General features: G+C 45.5%; 1 protein-coding gene across 1 annotated transcript; it reads right to left on the bottom strand.

Annotated features, from left to right (window-relative positions):
• Positions 1-13820: 13820 nt before the first annotated feature.
• Positions 13821-14462, bottom strand: LOC135272653 (KRAB domain-containing protein 1-like). The gene has a single exon (XM_064371123.1). It carries the CDS (start codon positions 14353-14355, stop codon positions 13969-13971), a length of 387 nt encoding a protein of 128 aa, XP_064227193.1. The 5' UTR covers positions 14356-14462; the 3' UTR covers positions 13821-13968.
• Positions 14463-18277: the final 3815 nt, after the last annotated feature.

Genomic DNA, 18277 nt, shown 5'->3' with positions numbered 1-18277 from the left:
TACCTCCACCTCCCAAAATGCTAAGGTTACAGGCATGAACCACCTCGCCTGGCCTTGACTTCCTTTTTTTCATTTCCAGTGAGATCCTCTCCAGTTAAGCTTTTACCTCCTCCACTCCACTGAAATACTCTTGTCAAGGTCACTAGTGATGTCCATTTGCTGACACCAGTCATTTCTCAATCCTTGTGTTACCTGACCTACCTACCACATCACTAGACACAACTCGTTACTTCCTCCTCCTTGGCTACCATGACATTCCACTCCCTTGGGTCTTCTATCTCACTGGCTACTCCTAGTTTCTCCTTATTTCTCTGACCTCTAAATACTGTAGTACCCCACGGCTCAATATTTAGACTTTTTATCTTTTCCATGTACACTCCTCGATAATCTTAGTCCATCACATTACTTAAATATTATCTATGCTGTGATAGCCTCAAAATTATATCTCCATGCTGAATTTCATACTTACATATCTAACTGCCAGTTAAACATCTCCCCTCATATGTAGAATAAACTATGATTTTTCTTAGCAGTTACTCAATAGACTTCCCTTCAAGTACCACAGATAAGCCAATAAATGCCAAAGAGAATACGACCACCAATATTAGCTTAGACCAATCACCATTTACTCTCTGTAGGATCTGTGAGTTACTTTCCCTAAGGACTTGCTGGTAGTGGAGGAAAATCACCATAAAAAATTAGAGCTCTGGCCGGGCGCAGTGGCTCACGCCTATAATCCTAGCACTTTGGGAGGCTGAGGCGGGCGGATCACGAGGTCAAGAGATCAAAACCATCCTGGCCAACATGGTGAAACCCTGTCTCTGCTAAAAAGTAAAAAAATTAGCTGGGCGTGGTGGCACGTGCCTATAGTCCCAGCTACTCTGGAGGCTGAGGCAGGAGAATTGCTTGAACCCAGGAGGCGGAGGTTGCAGTGAGCTGAGATCGCGCCACTGCACTCCAGCCTGGCGCCTGGCGACAGAGCAAGACTCTGTCTCAAAAAAAAAAAAAAATTAGAGTTCTAGGCTGGGCGAGGTGGCTTACGCCTGTAATTTCAGCACTTTGGGAGGTGGAGGCGGGCCAATCACAAGGTCAGGAGATCAATGCCAGCTTGGCCAACATGGTAAAACCCCGTCTCTACTAAAAATACACAAAAAAAATTAGTCAGGCATAGTGGCACATGCCCATAGTCCCAGCTACTTGGGAGGCTGAGGCAGGAGAATTGCTTGAACCTGACAGGCAGAGGTTACAGTGTGCTATTACACTCCAACCTGGGCCCTGGAATTTGAGACCAGCTTCAGCAACATAGCAACACCTTGTATCCATTTAAAAAATTTTTTTTGTTGTTGTTAAGTATCATCTGTAGGGGCCGGGCGCGGTGGCTCACGCCTATAATCCCAGCACTTTGGGAGGCCGAGGCGGGTGGATCACGAAGTCAAGAGATCAAGACCATCCTGGTCAACAAGGTGAAACCCCGTTTCTACTAAAAAATACAAAAATTAGCTGGGCATGGTGGCGCATGCCTGTAGTCCCAGCTACTCGGGAGGCTGAGGCAGGAGAATTGCTCGAACCCAGGAGGCGGAGGTTGCAGTGAGCCGAGATCGCGCCACTGCACTCCAGCCTGGGTAACAAGAGCGAAACTCCGTCTCAAAAAAAAAAAAAAAAAAAGTATCATCTGTAAAACAACTACCCCTAGTGGGTGGGCTGACTATATAGAGCCAGGCAGTAGTAGCACAGGGATTTTTTTCAGGGCTGATAGTAACAAACCAGATACTAACTAACAATCCCTCACAAAGTCACAGCAGTTTGTTGTTATTGTTGTTTTTGAGACACGGTCTCACTCTGTTGCCCAGGCTGGAGTGCAGTGGTGCCATCACAACTCACTGTGATCCTCCCACCTTAGCCTCCCTAGTAGCTGGGACTATAGGCACGTGCCACCACGCCCAGCTATTTTTTTTTTTTTTTTTTTGTATTTTTTGTAGAGAGGAGGTCATGATTTGTTGCCCAGGCTGGTCTGGAACTCTTGGGCTCAAGCAATCCTCTTGCCTTGGCCTCGCAAAATGCCAGAATTATAGGCTTGAGCCCAGACGTTCCAGACCAGCCTGGGCAACACAGCAAAAACCCATCTCTATAAATATTAGCTGGGTGTAGTGGCTTGCACCTGTAGTCCCAGCTACTTGGGAGGTTCGAACAGGAGGATTGCTTCAGCCAGGGAGCCAAGATCGTGCCCCTGCACTCCAGCCTAGGTGATGGAGTGAGACCCTGTCTCAAAAAACAAACAACAACAATAACAAAACAACAACAAAGACTAAGAAGTACTGTACCAGGAGTCAGGATTGAATTCTAGTCCCTAGCTCTGACACTAGAGCCACTGGAGGTATGATTTGATGACCTTTAGGCTATATGGAACCCTGAGATGCTGAGGCCTTGGACAAACTTTTCCTCTCCCTATGGAGAAAGGGGCTAGGTTTGATCACCTGTAAAATGTCCTGGGGGGTAAGTGGTCAGGAGGGATGAACTTCAAGCTCTCTACCAGTTCTAACATTCTGGCTCTGTATTTAATCTCTTTCACCTAGGATGGAGTGTAATGGCACGACCTCAGCTCACTGCAACCTCCAATTCCTGGTTTCAAGCGATCCTTCCACCTCAGCTTCTTGAGAAGCTAGGACTACAGGCATGCGGCTAATTTTTGTCTTTTTGGTAGAGATGGTTTCACCATGTTGGCCAGGCTGGTCTCGAACTCCTGGACTCAAGGGATCTGCCTGTCTCAGCCTGCCAAAGTGCTGGGATTACAGGCATGAACCACTGCACCCGGCCTCTGAGTCTAGATTTCTTTAGGCACCTATGCCTCCAGAGTAGACAGGAAGTATCTAATATTTAACATGGGCCATAAGAATTCTGAGAAATTAAGAGTATACATGGAAAGTCCTCTTCACGTGATGGCTTTAAAACCTGATAGGGGAGCTGGTGAGAACTCCTGACTATGGAATTAGAAATTATTATTATGATGATTTCATTTAGAGATGGAATCTTGCTCTATTGCCCAGGCTGGAGTGTAATGGTGCGATCTCAGCCCACTGCAATGTCCACCTCCTGGGTTCAAATAATTCTCCTTCTTCAGCCTCCCAAGTAGCTAGGATTACAGGTGTGCAGCACAACACCTGACTGCTTTTTTGTATTTTTAGTGGAGACGGAGTTTCACTGTGTTGGCCAGGCTGGTCTCAAACTCCTGACTTCAAGTGATCTGCCCACCTCAGCCTCCTAAAGTACTGAGATTACAGGTATGGGCCACCATGCCTGGATAATTTCTTTATTTTTAGTAGAGATGGGGTTTTGCCATGTTGGCCAGGCTGGTCTTCAACTCCTGGCCTCAAGGGATCCACCTGCCTCAGCCTCCCAAAGTGCTGGAATTACAGGTGTGAGCCACCACACCAGCCTAGAATCAGAAATTATATCTCCAGGGAAGAAAAAGATAAATTAAAATGCAATTAAGTATCTTCTCTACCTGTCTTGATTATAAGGAACAATGAAATGAAAGTATTCTACAAAGAGAAAAACTCTTTGGACATCTATACATGTATAGATATATCTATATATATGTATACATATGTACAGTGATGTAAACCAGGCCCACCTTTTTTTTTGAGACAGAATCTTGCTCTGTTGGCCAAGCTGGAGTGTAGTAGTGTGATCTTGGCTCACTGCAACCTCCTTCTCCCAGGTTCAAGCAATTCTCCTGCCTCAGCCTCCCGAGTAGCTGGGATTACAGGCACCTGCCACCATGCCTGGCTAATTTTTGTATTTTTAGTAGAGATGAGGTTTCACTATGCTGGCCAGGCTGGTCTCAATCTCCTGACCTCATGATATGCCTGCCTTGGTGTTTTAAAGTGCCAGATTACAGGTGTGAGCCACCACGCCCAGCCAAACCAGACCTTCTTATGTGACTAATTAGGCTGACGCTAAGATCTTCAGCAAGATTACATTTTACCATGCTCTGTCTTTTCTACAAATTACAAATCCTTCCTGTATTTTTCTTACTTTTTTTTTTTTTTTTTTTTTTTTGAGATACAGTCTCACTCTGTCTCTCAGGCTGGAATGCATGGCATGATGGCAGTCCTCACTGCAGCCTCTGCCTTCCGGACCCAAACGATTCTCGAACCTCAGCCTCCCAAGTAGCTGGGAGTACAGGCATGTGCCAACACGACTAGCTAATTTTTTTTTTTTGAGACGGAGTTTCGCTCTTGTTACCCAGGCTGGAGTGCAATGGCGCGATCTCGGCTCACCGCAACCTCCGCCTCCTGGGTTCAGGTAATTCTCCTGCCTCAGCCTCCTGAGTAGCTGGGATTACAGGCACGCGCCACCATGCCCAGCTAATTTTTTGTATTAGTAGAGACGGGGTTTCACCATGTTGACCAGGACGGTCTCGATCTCTTGACCTCGTGATCCACCCGCCTCGGCCTCCCAAAGTGCTGGGATTACAGGCTTGAGCCACCGCACCCGGCCAGTTTTTTAATTTTTTTGTACAGACAGGATCTCCCTATGTTGCCCAGGTTGGTCTTGAACTCCTGGGCTCAAGTGATTCTCCTGCCTTGGCCTCCCAAAGTGCTGGGATTGCAGGCATGAGCCACCGTGCCCAGCGGTTTACTGACTTTTAATGTAAATAAGTAAGGTTAACTTCTGCAGCTTGTAAACCATGTTTCAGAAAATAAATATGTGCAAAACATTTATTGTGAGAAAGAACATTAGTTTGAAAAATGTGCCTTCTATTATTCATTTAATCTATAAATGGCCTCTCTAGTGTTAGCTTTTTTATTTTGAAGACAGTTGCAAGAGTATGTAATAGTTAAGACTTTTTGTTTGTTTGTTTTTCTTTCTTTTTTTAATTTTCTTCTTATAGTTAAGGCATTTTAAAAAGGAATAATATAAGGTAATATTTTACTTCTTAATATTAATCCATTTTATTTCATCTCATCCACTATGGGCACTGGATTACCTTTCTTATTGTCAGTATTTGTTATGCCTTACTATGGGCAGACAGCTTCATGTACATGTAATTCTCTTATTGGAGGGTTCATATAGAGTACAGTACTTGTTAGGAGCATAGACTCCAGAGCAAGTCATTCTGCCTGGGTTTCACTCCCAACTCCACACTTACTAACTATATGATCTTAGAGAAGTTAGTGACATATTTGTGTGTATGTTTCTTTACCTATAAAATTGGTGTGATAATCTTATGTCATAGCATCCAGCAGATTAACTGAGTTACTATATATTTATACTATTACATATATAAGGCTCTTAAAATAGGACCTGGCAAGGTCAGGCACAGTGGCTTAGTCGTATAATCCCAGTACTTTGGGAGGCCAAGGCAGGCAGATCACTTGGGGTCAGGAGTTCAAGACCAGCCTGGCCAACATGGCCAAACCCTGTCTATCCTAAAAACACAAAAATTATCCAGGCATTGTGGTCCCAGCTACCCGGGAGGCTGAGGCAGGAGAATTGCTTGAGCCCTCAAGGCGGAGGTTACAGTGAGCTGAGATCGTGCCACTGCACTCCAGCCTGGGCGACAGAGCAAGACTGTCTCAAAAAAGAAAAAAAGAGCTGGGCGTGGTGGCTCACACCTGTAATCCAAGCACTTTGGAGGCCAAGGCGGGCGGATCACCTGAGGTCGGGAGTTCAAGACCAGCCTGACCAACATGGTGAAACCCCGTCTTAAAAAAAAAAGAAAGAAAGAAAAAAAAGGACTTGGCAAGGTATAACTGTTACATAGGATTGGCTGTTATAAAATTCTGCAAATCCTGCAAGCTAAACATTATTATCCCCATTGTACAGATGAGGAAACTGAAACTTAAGAGAGAGAAGTGACTTGTCCCACATTATAGAATTAAATCGACTCCCAGGACTGATAACTGATCCAGATCTCATAATTTGTGTGCACATTTTCCTGGGGCCTTGTATCCAGGGGACTCTTCTATAGAGGGTGCTGTGTCCATCTCCTACAAATTATGCATCTACCAGGAACAATGCATGTGTGCTTTGGAATGGTGATAAAATTATACTTTCCTAGTCATTCTCACCTGTCATCTTCTATTCACTGTCCTAGCCTTTTCCTAGGAGGTCAGATGCCTGTAAATAATTTATTCTCCAACAAAAACTAATTGAGGCTTTGCAAAAACCCTTCCTAAACTAGGTATTCCATGGCGGGTAAATTCCCTAACTGATGATAACTCTTTTACTGCACATTCTTTTCACTGGATCATGTGCTCAATAAATACCTCTCCTTTGTATCATGCTGTATGCTGGACACTGAGGACACAGAAATAGATAAAATCCAGGCCCGTGTGTGGTGGCTCATGCGTGTAATCCCAGCACTTTGGGAGGCCGAGTCTGAGTCCAGCAGATCACCTGAGGTTGAGAGTTTGAGACCAACCTGACCAACATGGAGAAACCCTCTCTCTACTAAAAATACAAAAATTGGCCAGACATGGTGGTGCACGGCTGTAATCCCAACTACTTGGGAGGCTGAGGGGGAGACTCGCTTGAACCGGGAAGGCAGAGTTTGCAGTGAGCCAAGATTGCGCCATTGAACTCCAGCCTGAGCAACAAGAGCAATACTTTGTCTAAAACAAACAAACAAAAAAGCCAGGCCCTGCCCTCAAGGTACTCAAGTCTAATAGTAAGGGAAGGAAGATAACAGAAAAAGAACATGGTAAGTACTCTTATAAAAAGAAGCATGGTGGTGTGTGGTGGCTCATGCCTGTAGTTTCAGTTACTCAGGAGGCCAAAGTAGGAGGATAGACTGAGCCCAGGAGTTTGAGGCTGCAGTGCACTATGGTCGTGCCTGTAAATTAGCCACTGCACTCTAGCCTGGGCAACATAGTGAAACCCTGTCTAAAAAAAAAAAAAAAGGAAGCATCAGCACTTGCTAAAGCACAGAGGCATCCAGCCTAATGGTGGGGGTGCTCAGTGGTCAGAGCAAGCTTCCTAAAAGAGATACTACTTGACCTGGGTTTTGGAGAACAAATAATCACCTTAATTATAGAGAGGGAAGAGCATTCTAGGCATAGGAAACCACACATGTGAAGGCACTGGAACATGAAACCAGATAATGTATATAGGGTCAACAAATAATTTGGGATGAGGTACAAAGAGTGTGTATGGGAGGGAAGAGACCAAGCTGGAAAAGGCCAGCTGGGGCAGATAACAGCATGGTTTGTGGGTAAAGGTTAGGAGTGTATATTTCATCTTTTTTGTTTTTCGAGATGGAGTCTTAATCTGTCACTCAGGCTGGAGTGCAATCTCATGGTCTCCGCTCACTGCAATCTCCGCCTCCCAGGTTCAAGCGATTCTCCCACCTCAGCCTCCCAAGTAGCTGGGACTACAGGCACATGCTACCACACCTGGCTAATTTTTGTATTTTTAGCAGAGACAGGGTTTCACTATGTTGGCCAGGCTGGTCTCAAACTTCTGACTTCATGATCCGCCCGCACGGCCTCCCAAAGTGCTGGGATTACAGGCGTGAGCCACTATGCCTGGCCGTATACTTCATCTTTAATGCCATGTGATATTTAGTTACAGTTCTCTTCTGGCACAACTGCTTTTTTCTGACAGTCAGTATTTGGTTACATTTAGAAGTCTAGATTAATTTATTCACTCATTAACATGTGCTAAGCACCTAACTGTGTCGGTTTTTATGTGCAGGCAGGAGGTCTCAGGAATAGACTTTTGGGGTCACAACTTGAAATCTTGTGAGCTTTTTTAGAAGGCAGTAAATGTCACCCCAGACTTGAGATGATTTATCCTGAAACCTTATCCCTTCCTTGTCCTTGATGTTGCAGTCCTTCTTGGTCATTTGGATTTCCGGGAGCATGCTGCAGTGACCTGGGTCCACATACACATTATGGGAATGCCTACAATCACAAGATGAACCAGTCAGCTTAGGTGGTGAACACGTATGTGCCCATTGTGCTCTGGTACATGAGCCTCATGAATGAGATGGAGAAGGGAGAGAATATCAGGTTCCTACTCTTTTGGATTTCATAGGTGTTTTTTTTTTTGTTTTTTTTTTGAGATGGAGTCTCACTCTGTCACCCAGGCTGGAGTGCAATGATGTGATCTCTACTCACTGCAACCTCCGCCTCCCAGGTTCAAGTGATTTTCCTGCCTCAGCCTCCCAAGTAGCTAGGACTACAGGCACGTGCCACTGCACCCAGCTAATTTTTATATTTTTAGTAGAGATGGGGTTTCACCATCTTGGCCAGGCTGGTCTTAAACTTCTGACCTTGTGATCAACCCGCCTCGGGCTCCCAAAGTGCTGGGATTACAGGCATCAGCCACTGCGCCCGGTGGGATTTCATAGTCTTAAAAGCAGAAAGTTAGACCTGGAAGCATTGTTTAAATTATTAACCACATGGGATAAACTGAGCACTTATAAAGTGCTTTAATCCATGTTGGGACCTGGAAGGCAAATAAATAAATCAGACTTGGTTCCTATCCTTTTTTTTTTTTTTTTTTGAGATGGAGTCTTGCTCTGTTGCCCAGGCTGGAGTGCAGTGGTGTGGTCTTGGCTCACTGTAAACTCCACCTCCCAGGTTCTAGCGATTCTCCTGCCTCAGCCTCCTGAGCAGCTGGGATAACAGGCACCCACCACCACGCCCGGCTAATTTTTGTATTTTTAGTAGAGACGAGATTTCGCCGTGTTGGCCAGGTTGGTTTCAAACTCCTGACCTTGTGATCCTCCTGTCTTGGCCTCCCAAAGTGCTGGGATTACAGGCATGAGTCACTGTGCCTGGCCTGGTTCCACTTTAAGGTGCTCACTGTCTGGTAAAACAAGTGACGACTGCAATGCTTCAGGAAGTGGCAGAGCCCTCAGTTGGCTGACCGCAGCCCACTGTCAATCAGTAAGGATTAGGAAGGCATCCTAGACAAGGACTGGTGGTTGCGGGGCATAGTTTGAACTGACACTGGAGAGAGGGGAAAAGAGCAGCCCACACAGACAAAACAGCCTGAGGAGTTCAGAGAAGAGAAGGAGTGGGTCAGAGGGACTGGTTTGTCTAGTATAGGTGGGGAAGTAGCAAATGGAGTGGTCAACAGGGGCCAGATGGGAAGGCCTGGAATGCTGAGCTAAGGATGTCCGCATGGTGGAAACTTTGGTTTCCAAATGGGGTGACACAGTTAGGTCTTTGAGAAAAACAAGTCCCTTTCATTCCTGGGGTCATTGTGCTCATCTGTAAAATAAGGGAGTTGAAGATTATTTTCAAAATCATTCCAGTGCATGTATCCTATGATTTACAGCATTGCTTCTTAAAGCTTATTGTGTATCTGTGTCACCTGGGGATCTCAGTAAAATGCATATTCTGGCCAGGCAATGTGGCTCACACCTGTAGACCCAGCTACTTGGGAAACTGAGGTAGGAGGATTGCTTCAGCCCAGCCTGGGCAACATAATAAGACTCCAATCTCTAAAAATAATAATAATTTTAGCCTGGGCACAGTGGCTCACGCCTATAATCCCAGCACTTTGGAAGGCCAATGCGGGTGGATCACCTGAGGTCAGGAATTCAAGACCACCCTGGCCAACATGGTGAAACCCCGTCTCTACTGAAAACACAAAAATTAGCTGGGCATGGTGGCACATGCCTGTAATCCCAGCTACTCAGGAGGCTGAGACAGGAGAATCACTTGAACCTGGGAGGTGGAGATTGCAATGAGCTGAGATCGTGTCATTGCACTGCAACCTGGGAGACAAGAGGGAAACTCCGTCTCAAAATAATAATAATTTTAAAAATGCATATTTTTGCTCAGTAGGTGTGATGGGGGCCCCAAGGTTCTCCATGTCTACTAGTATCTCAAATGATATGGATACTGCCAGTCCTCAAGCCACACTTCGAGTAGCATGGATTTAATTCTTGAGTACTCAAAATGTGGTGTGAGGACCAGCCTTTGTAAGTCATATAAAGTTCTATAAATTATCTCATTAGAAATAGTGCCCTACCTAATTTTTAGTGTTTTAAGATTTGCAAAGAGATAGACCAACCTTATTTCCTTTACTGCTTTCAGCAGTTCTTCCTTAGAAGTAATTTTTTTTTTTTTTTGAGACAGGGTCTCACTCTATCATCACCCAGGCTGGAGTGCAGTGGCACAATCATGGCTCACTGAAGTCTCAAATTTCCGGCTCAATCAGTCCTTCCGCCTCAGCCTCCCAAGTAGTTGAGACTACAAGCACATGCCACCACACCTGGCTAATGTTTTTATTTTTCACAGAGACAGGGTCTCTTTATGTTACCCAGGCTGGTCTTAAACTCCTAGGCTCAAGGGATCCTCTCACCTCATCCTTCCAAAGTGCTGGGATTATAGGCATGAGCCACTGCACCTGGCCAAGGCAACACTTTCACAGTTGTGTAAAACACCCTTTAAACATATGTATTAAGGTTGGTTTGTCTTTTCCCAGCATCAACGTGGGGTAGGGATTAGGAGTCTCATTTTACAGATGAGAAGACTGAAGATCTTAAAAGAGAATAAAAGAGAATGGACTTACCCAAAGCCAAACAAACACTATAGAAGTGGCAGAACAGTAATTAGTATTGAAACCTTTTATTCCAATGCTTATTTCCAGCAAATTTCTATGCTGCTTGAGGTGTTCATTCATTCATTCAATATAGATTTATTACACCCCAACTATATTTTGGATTTGTCACATCATGTGAATATGGAGAAAGTTACCGTTTTTTTTTTTTTTGAGACAGAGTCTCACTTTGTCGCCCAGTTGGAGTTCAGTGGCGCAATCTTAGCTCACTGCAACCTCCGCCTCCCAGGTTCAAGTGATTCTCATGCCTTTGCCTCCTGAGTAGTTGGGATTACAGGCACACACCACGACGCCTGGATAATTTTTGTATTTTAATTATTTTTATTTTATTTATATTTATTTATTTTTGAGACAGAGTTTCACTCTGTTGCCCAGGCTGGAGTGCAGTGGTGTGATCTTGGCTCACCACAACATTTGCTTCCCAGATTCAAGCGATCCTCCTGCCTCAGCCCCCCGATTAGCTGGGACTATAGGCGTGCGCCACCATGCCTGGCTAATTTTTGTATTTTCAGTAGAGACAGGGTTTTACTATGTTGACGAGGCTGGTCTTGAACTCCTGACATCCTGATCTGCCCACCTCGGCCTCCCAAAGTACTGGGATTACAGGCGTGAGCCACTGGGTCTGGGTTTTTTTGTTTTTTTTTTGAGAAGGGGTTTTGCTCAGGCTGGAGTGCAAAGGTGCGATCTGGGCTCACAGCAAACTCCGCCTCCTGGGTTCAAGAGATTCTCCTTCCTCAGCCTCCCGAGTATCTGGGATTACAGGCAGGTACCACCATGCCTGGCTAATTTTGTATTTTTAGTAGAGAGGGGATTTCTCCATGTTGGTCAGGCTGGTCTCGAACTCCTGAACTCAGGTGATCCACCCACCTTGGCCTCCCAAAGTACTGGGATTACAGGTGTGAAACACCGCGCCCAGGTTTTCTTTTTTTCTCTTTTTTTTGAGATGGAGTTTCGCTCTTGTTGCCCAGGCTGGAGTACAATGGCATGATCTTAGCTCACTGCAACCTCTGACTCTCAGGTTCAAGTGATTCTCCTGCCTCAGCCTCCTGAGTAGTGGAGATTACAGGTGCCTGCCACCATGCCCAGCTAATTTTTGTATTTTTGGTAGAGACGGGGTTTCACCATGTTGGCCAGGCTGGTCTCGAACTCCTGATTCACCCACCTCAGGTGATTCACCCACCTCAGCCTCCCAAAGTGCTGGGATTACGGGTGTGAGCGACCATGCTGGCCCTCTCCCCTTTTCCTTTTTTTAGGCAGAATCTCACTCTGTCACCCAGGCTGGAGTGCAGTGGCACAATCTTGGCTCACTGCAACCTCCATCTCCTGGGTTCAAGCGATTCTCCTGCCTCAGCCTCCTGAGTAGCTGGGACTACAGGTGCCTGCCAACATGCCCAGCTAGTTTTTGTATTTTTAGTAGATATGGGGTTTCTCCATGTTGTCCAGGATGGTCTGGAACTCCTGACCTCAGGTGGTCTGCCTGCCTTGGCCTCCCAAAGTGCTGCTGGGATTACAGGCATGAGCCACCTCACCTGGCCAGAGAAAGTTACCTTTAAACAAGTGGAAAGTATGAAATATGCAAACGTAGGAAAGAAGGCTTATTGGTGTGTGGCTTACCATTGAGTTGTCAGCTCTGAAGATGGATTACAGAGGAAACTCATTCAGACTAGAGAGAGATTAATTGACTTTTGTGTATACACACTCATCAAATATTTGTCAAGCCCTACACTTCACCACACACTATGTTAGATTCTGATGGCAAAAGCATGAATCAGTTCTCAGAGAGCTCACTGCTTAGTCTAATATGGCATTTCCCCATTATTAATGATAAATATGTCCATCAAAACTGATGGATGGGCTGGGTGTGGTGGCTCAGGCCTGTAACCCCAGTACTTTGGGAGGCTGAGGAAGGAGGATCCCTTGAGCCCAGAAGTTCAAGACCAGCCTGGACAACATAGGGAAACCCTATTTCTAGACAAAAGATAGAAAAATTAGCCGTGCACTACACCTGTAGTCCCAGCTACTTAGGAGGCCGAGGTGGGAGGATTGTTTGAGCCACAGAGGTTGAGGCTTCAGTGAGCCATGATTTCATCACTGCACTCCAGCCTGGGTGACATAGTGAGATCCTGTCTCAAAAATGATAATAATAATAATAATAACTGTCATTTGCTGAATGTATAATATGTCAATGTCATGCTAAACTTCACACATCAGTATCATAATTATCTTAATCCTCAAGAATCTTATTAGTATTTACACTACAAGAGGGCAGGTGGTTTTGTTTGTTTTGTTTACTGATGCATCCCTAGAAGAGTGCTTGTCACATGATAGGCACTAAAAAAATGTTGTTAAATAAATGAAAAAGCAACACTGTTAGATGGGGCGCAGTGGCTTACACCTGTAATCTCAGCACTTTGGGAGGCCCAGGTGGATGGATCACTTGAGGTCAGGAATTTGAGATCAGCCTGGCCAACATGGTGAAACCCTGTCTCTACAAAAAAATACAAAAATTAGCCAGGCATGGTGGTGCACATCTGTAGTCCCAGCTACTAGGGAGGTTGAGGTGGGAGAAGCGCTTGAACCCAGGAGGCAGAGGCTACAGTGAGCTAAGATCACGTCACTGCACTCCAGCCTGGGCATCTGAGTGAGACCCTGTCTCTTTTTTTTTGGAGACGATGTTTTGTGCTGTCACCCAGGCTGGAATGCAGTGGCTTGATCTTGGCTCACTGCAACCTCCACCTCCCGGGTTCAAGCAATTCTCCTGCCTCAGCCTCCCAAGTAGCTGGGACTACAGGCACCTGCCACCATGTTCAGCTAATTTTTTTGTATTTTTAGTAGAGATGCGGTTTCACCGTGTTAGCCAGGCTGGTCTCGATCTCCTGATCTTGTGATCTGCCCGCCTCAGCCTCCCAAAGTGTTGGGATTACAGGCGTGAACCACTGCACCCGGCCGAGACCCTCTCTCAAAACAAAACAAAACAAAACAGAAAACAACCCTGTTAGGTAGATACAACCATTATCTCCAGTTCACAGATGAGTAAACTAAGAAGCAGGGAGGGAAAATGCTGTTACTTAAGGCCTCCCAAATAGTAAAAGGCAGGGCTAAGAGGCTTTTAGAAGAACCCGGAACTCTGACTCCAAACCCAATGGTTTTACCCTTTATAGACCAGTGATTCTCAAATTTTAGCATCCATCAGACTCACCCAGACAGTTTATTTATTTTTTTTATTTTTTTTATTTTTTTGTACATCAAAGTGAATTATTTTAATGAATGAAAAACATTAAATCTATAGAAACTAGTCTACAGAAAAAGAAAATTGCATTTGACATCATTTAAGGTGGCTCTTACATCAACTCCTGACTTGGAAAACTGGTATTTAAATGTCAAGAATTAAGTCTTTTTCCTGTCTTCCCAGCATCGATGATTTTGAAGAATTTTTGATTTTATCGTACATAACATTGCTTTAACTAAGTAAGTATATCTTCTCAGTTCCGAGCGTCCTATAAAGGCTGCTCTCCAGTCCCTCCTGCTTAGGACTCCCTGTGGTTGGGTGAAACAGGGCTCTTTCCCTTGCTCCAGATGAGAAACCAAAGCTGGTTTGGAAGTGGATGGCACTGCTACAAAGGCCACAGCCTCATAGTTCTCCAGCATCACATCCCTGTACAAGGCCCTCTGGTCAGGCACCATGATGGCCCATTCCTTCTTAGTGAAGTACACAGCCACGTCATCAAAAGCCACTGATTCCTGGGGCCTAGCTGTTGAGGACACAGTTGTCATCGTCTGACCTCTTTTATTCCTTTCTTGGGTAAAGGTAAAAGACTCAGGTGTGTGGGTTCCGGGCGGCCTCTGCAGCTTTTCAGCAAGCAGAGATGGTAATTGCTACTTGTTGACCAGACAGTTTATTAAAACACAGATTGCTGAACCCCACAACCAGAGTTTCCAATTCAGTAGATCTGGGGTGGGGCTGGAGAATATCCATTTCTAACAACTTCCAGTGATGCTGATGCTGCTGGCCCAGGGACCATATTTTGAAAGCCACTGTTCTGTAAGGACTAGCCTCCCAATTTCTTGTTTATTTATATAACGTGAACAGAATTAGATTAATATGCCATACCAGATGAGGAATATGAGGCCAAAAAGGTAACACTTGTCCAAGGTTCTACAGCAACTGTGGGATTTCATGGTTAGTGTGATCCCAAAGTCCTTATCATTCTTGAAAAATAACCCTGTCTCAGATCATGACATATGGGCAGGGGATACAGAAGAAACAGAGGCAGAGAGGAGAGTATTTGTCAGGAGGAAGGGAGGATAACATTTGGAAATGTTGCCACCCAACTTGCAGCCATGAGGGAAGAGTGTGGCTTTGTCACTAACTTGCTGTGTACCCTGGGACGACCCCCTTTCTCCTCTGGACCTTGGTTCTTTTCCCTGTAAAATAGGGGCCTGTCCAGCTTAAAGAGCAGCCCAGGAAACTTAGAGACAGGCAGGATTTTAGTTTCCTTTTAAATGGTTGCACTGATTCCGGTTTCCGAAAGCTTTGCACTTGCCCTAGGCCAGACAGGTCACGTGGGGACTACATGATGTGTAATAGCCGCTGTTCAAACCAGAGCAAGTGCAGGGCTGGCAGCTGTCACAGCCTTTCCATGTCTTGGGGGGATTGGGAGTGATGAGGTGACGGAGGGCTGCAGGCTCTGCGGGCACGGGCTTGGGGAGGTTGACTGCCACAGCAGGAAAGGCAGGGGTTCTCCACGGCTAACCCACCCAATGCTGAGAGTCCCAAGGTGATCTGCATAGGCTAGAGAGCTGAGCAGCCCCGGGAAAGCCACCCGAAGCCTCCCTCAGCTGCACCAGCCACTGAGAAATATTGGCTTCATTTACACACGAGCACCAATCCCAGGCCTCCAAAGTGACCTCACAGCAAATGTGACTGGTCTGGTCTCTCTCACAGGGCGGGTCCTCTTACCAACGTGTAACCCTTTGGAGGAGATTTAGCGGGCTGTGTGACCTGGTGGAAATCACTTTACTTCTCTGAATCTCCTTTATAAAAAGGATATATTAAGACCTATCCTGAGGCCAGGCGCGGTGGTTCACTCCTGTAATCCCAGAACTTTGGGAGGCCGAGGGGGGCGGATCGCTTAAGCCCAGGAGTTCAAGACCAGCCTGGGCAACATAGTGAGACATTGTGTCTACAAAAAATAGCCGCTGATTGTGGTGGCGCACACTTGTAATCCCAGCTACTTATAAGGCTGAGGCAAGAGGATCCCTTGAGCCCAGGAGGTCAAGGCTACAGTGAGCCATAATGGAGCCACTGCACTCCAGCCTGGGTGACAGACAGAGACCCTGTCTAAAAGAAAAAAAAAAGAAAAGAAAGAAAGAAAGACATGTCTAAAGTACTAATTTCACAGTTAGTGGTCAATAAATATTTGTTAAATCTAAGTCTGGAACTAGGAGGTGAGCTCTATAATGCTCTTGAATTCTTCCCTTCAGGATCTGTGATGGCTGTTGTGAACTCTAGGATTACAAAAGGCCTGGCTTTTCCCAATCCTCTTGCTATGTGGGGTAGATCTCAACTTCTCTATCAGTTTCTCTCCAACAGTTTGAACAGTGTCTGCAAGCTGAATCATGCTCAAGTAAACATGAACATTCATGAAAATAGAGAGATGCTGGGAGTGGTGGCTCACACCTGCAATCCCAGCACTTTGGGAGGCCAGGGCAAGAGGGTCCCTTGAGCCCAGGGGTTCAAAACCAGCCTGGGTAACTTAGAGACCCGGCTCTACAGGAAATAATTTTTTTAAAAAAAGTAGCCAGGCATGGTGGCAACACCTGTAGTCCCAACTACTCAGGAGGCTGCGGTGGGAGGATTGCTTGAGCCCAGGAGTTCAAGGTTGAAATGAGCTATGATCTCACCAATGCACTCCAACCTGGGCAGCAGATCAAGACCCTGTCTTAAAACAGATAGAGGAAAAATAAACCTACAGAGATAAGAAGGGAATTAAAAAGCAAAAACAAAGCTGGGTATGGTGGCTCACACCTATAATCTCAGCACTTTGGGAGGCCGAGACCAGTGGATCACCAGATCAGGAGATTGAGCTGATCCTGGCCAACATGGTGAAACCCCGTCTCTACTAAGAATTAAAAAATTAGCCAGGCGTGGTGGTGGGTGACTGTAATCCCAGCTACTTGGGAGGCTGAGGCAGGAGAATTGCTTGAACCAGGGAGACGGAGGTTGCAGTGAGCTGAGATCATGCCATTGCACTCCAGCCTGGGCGACAGAGCAAAAGTCTGTCTCAAACAAACAAACAAACAAACAAAACCAAAAACAAAAAAGAAGCTTGCTGTCCTTTTGATGACCATAAACTTCCTTTTAAAATATGTGACCTCTGGCCGGGTGCAGTGGCTTACGCCTGTAATCCCAGCACTTTGGGAGGCTGAGGGGGGCAGATCACGAGGTCAAGAGATTGAGACCATCCTGGCTAACATGGTGAAACCCATCACTGCTAAAAATATAAAAATTAGCTAGGCGTGGTGGCTCGTGCCTGTAGTCCCAGTTACTCGAGAGCCTGAGGCAGGAGAATCACTCGAAGATGGGAGGCGGAGGTTGCAGTGAGCCAAGATCACGCCACTGCACTCCAGCCTGCCAACAGAGCGAGACGTCATCTCAAAAAAAAAAAAAAAAAAAAAAAAGTGACCCCTTACTTGGTTCAGCCCTTTGTCACCAACTAACTTAACTCTCTTATGCCCTCTACCGCTCAAGTGATCTCATTTCAATGCAGTTCAACTCAGCAAATAAAGGGAAAAGCATTCCCAGATTTTAATAATCTACATCACCCTACTCTATTCTATCATCAAGCCCTATTCTATTCTTGTCCTCGTGAGCAGCATACAGGACACAGAGGTCACAGTCTGGTGGGGATACAGACTTTTCTTTTTTTTTTTTTGAGAGGGAGTTTTGCTCTTGTTGCCCAAGCTGGAGTGCAATGGCGACATCTCAGCTCACCGCAACCTCCACCTCCCTGATTCAAGCTATTCTCCTGCCTCAGCCTCCTGAGTAGCTGGGATTACAGGCACGCACCACTGTGCCTGGCTAATTTTGTATTTTTAATAGAGACAGGGTTTCTCCATGTTGGTTAGGCTGGTCTTGAACTCCTGACCTCAGGTGATCTGCCCGCCTCGGCCTCCCAAAGTGCTGGAATTACAGGCATGAACTACCACACCCAGTGGGACACAGACTTTCATGCCATTATTGGCATGACAAGAAACATTCCTGGAAATAATAGATGACAAATAAAGAAAAAATAAATAAATAAATAAAAACAAGAAACATTCCTGGAACAGTAATGACTTTGAGCCAGGCACTCTGCTAAGCACATTGCATACATGAATTTGTAGTCCTTTTGACAGCCATTACAAATGGATCTGCCTTTACAGAAGAGGATTCAGACTCACAAACATGATCGATTTAAGGTCACAATTTAGTAAACATGGAACATAGATTCTGAACTAAGATCTATCCCCCATCCAAAGCCAGTTATTTCCACTACACTATACCAGAATAAACCAAGTGGTGTGGAACACTGAAATGGGAGCATCTAAATCTAATTTGAATGTATATAGTTGTTATGTCTGGGAAGACTACATAGGAGGGTGTTTCCGATTTGGGTTAAAAAAGGTGGTCCCTCCTCCCTAATATTGCTGAATG

Source organism: Aotus nancymaae, unplaced genomic scaffold, assembly GCF_030222135.1.
Source record: "Aotus nancymaae isolate 86718 unplaced genomic scaffold, 86718_ANA_hifiasm-v0.15.2.pri h1tg000007l, whole genome shotgun sequence".
Taxonomy (NCBI): Eukaryota; Metazoa; Chordata; class Mammalia; order Primates; family Aotidae; genus Aotus; species Aotus nancymaae.
The sequence above is the reverse complement of the archived record's forward strand: the minus strand, read 5'-3'. Positions and strand labels throughout refer to the sequence as shown.

Excerpts from the sequence above, each read along its gene's own strand:
- LOC135272653 (XM_064371123.1), bottom strand. The coding sequence starts at position 14,355 with ATGACAACTGTGTCCTCAACAGCTAGGCCCCAGGAATCAGTGGCTTTT.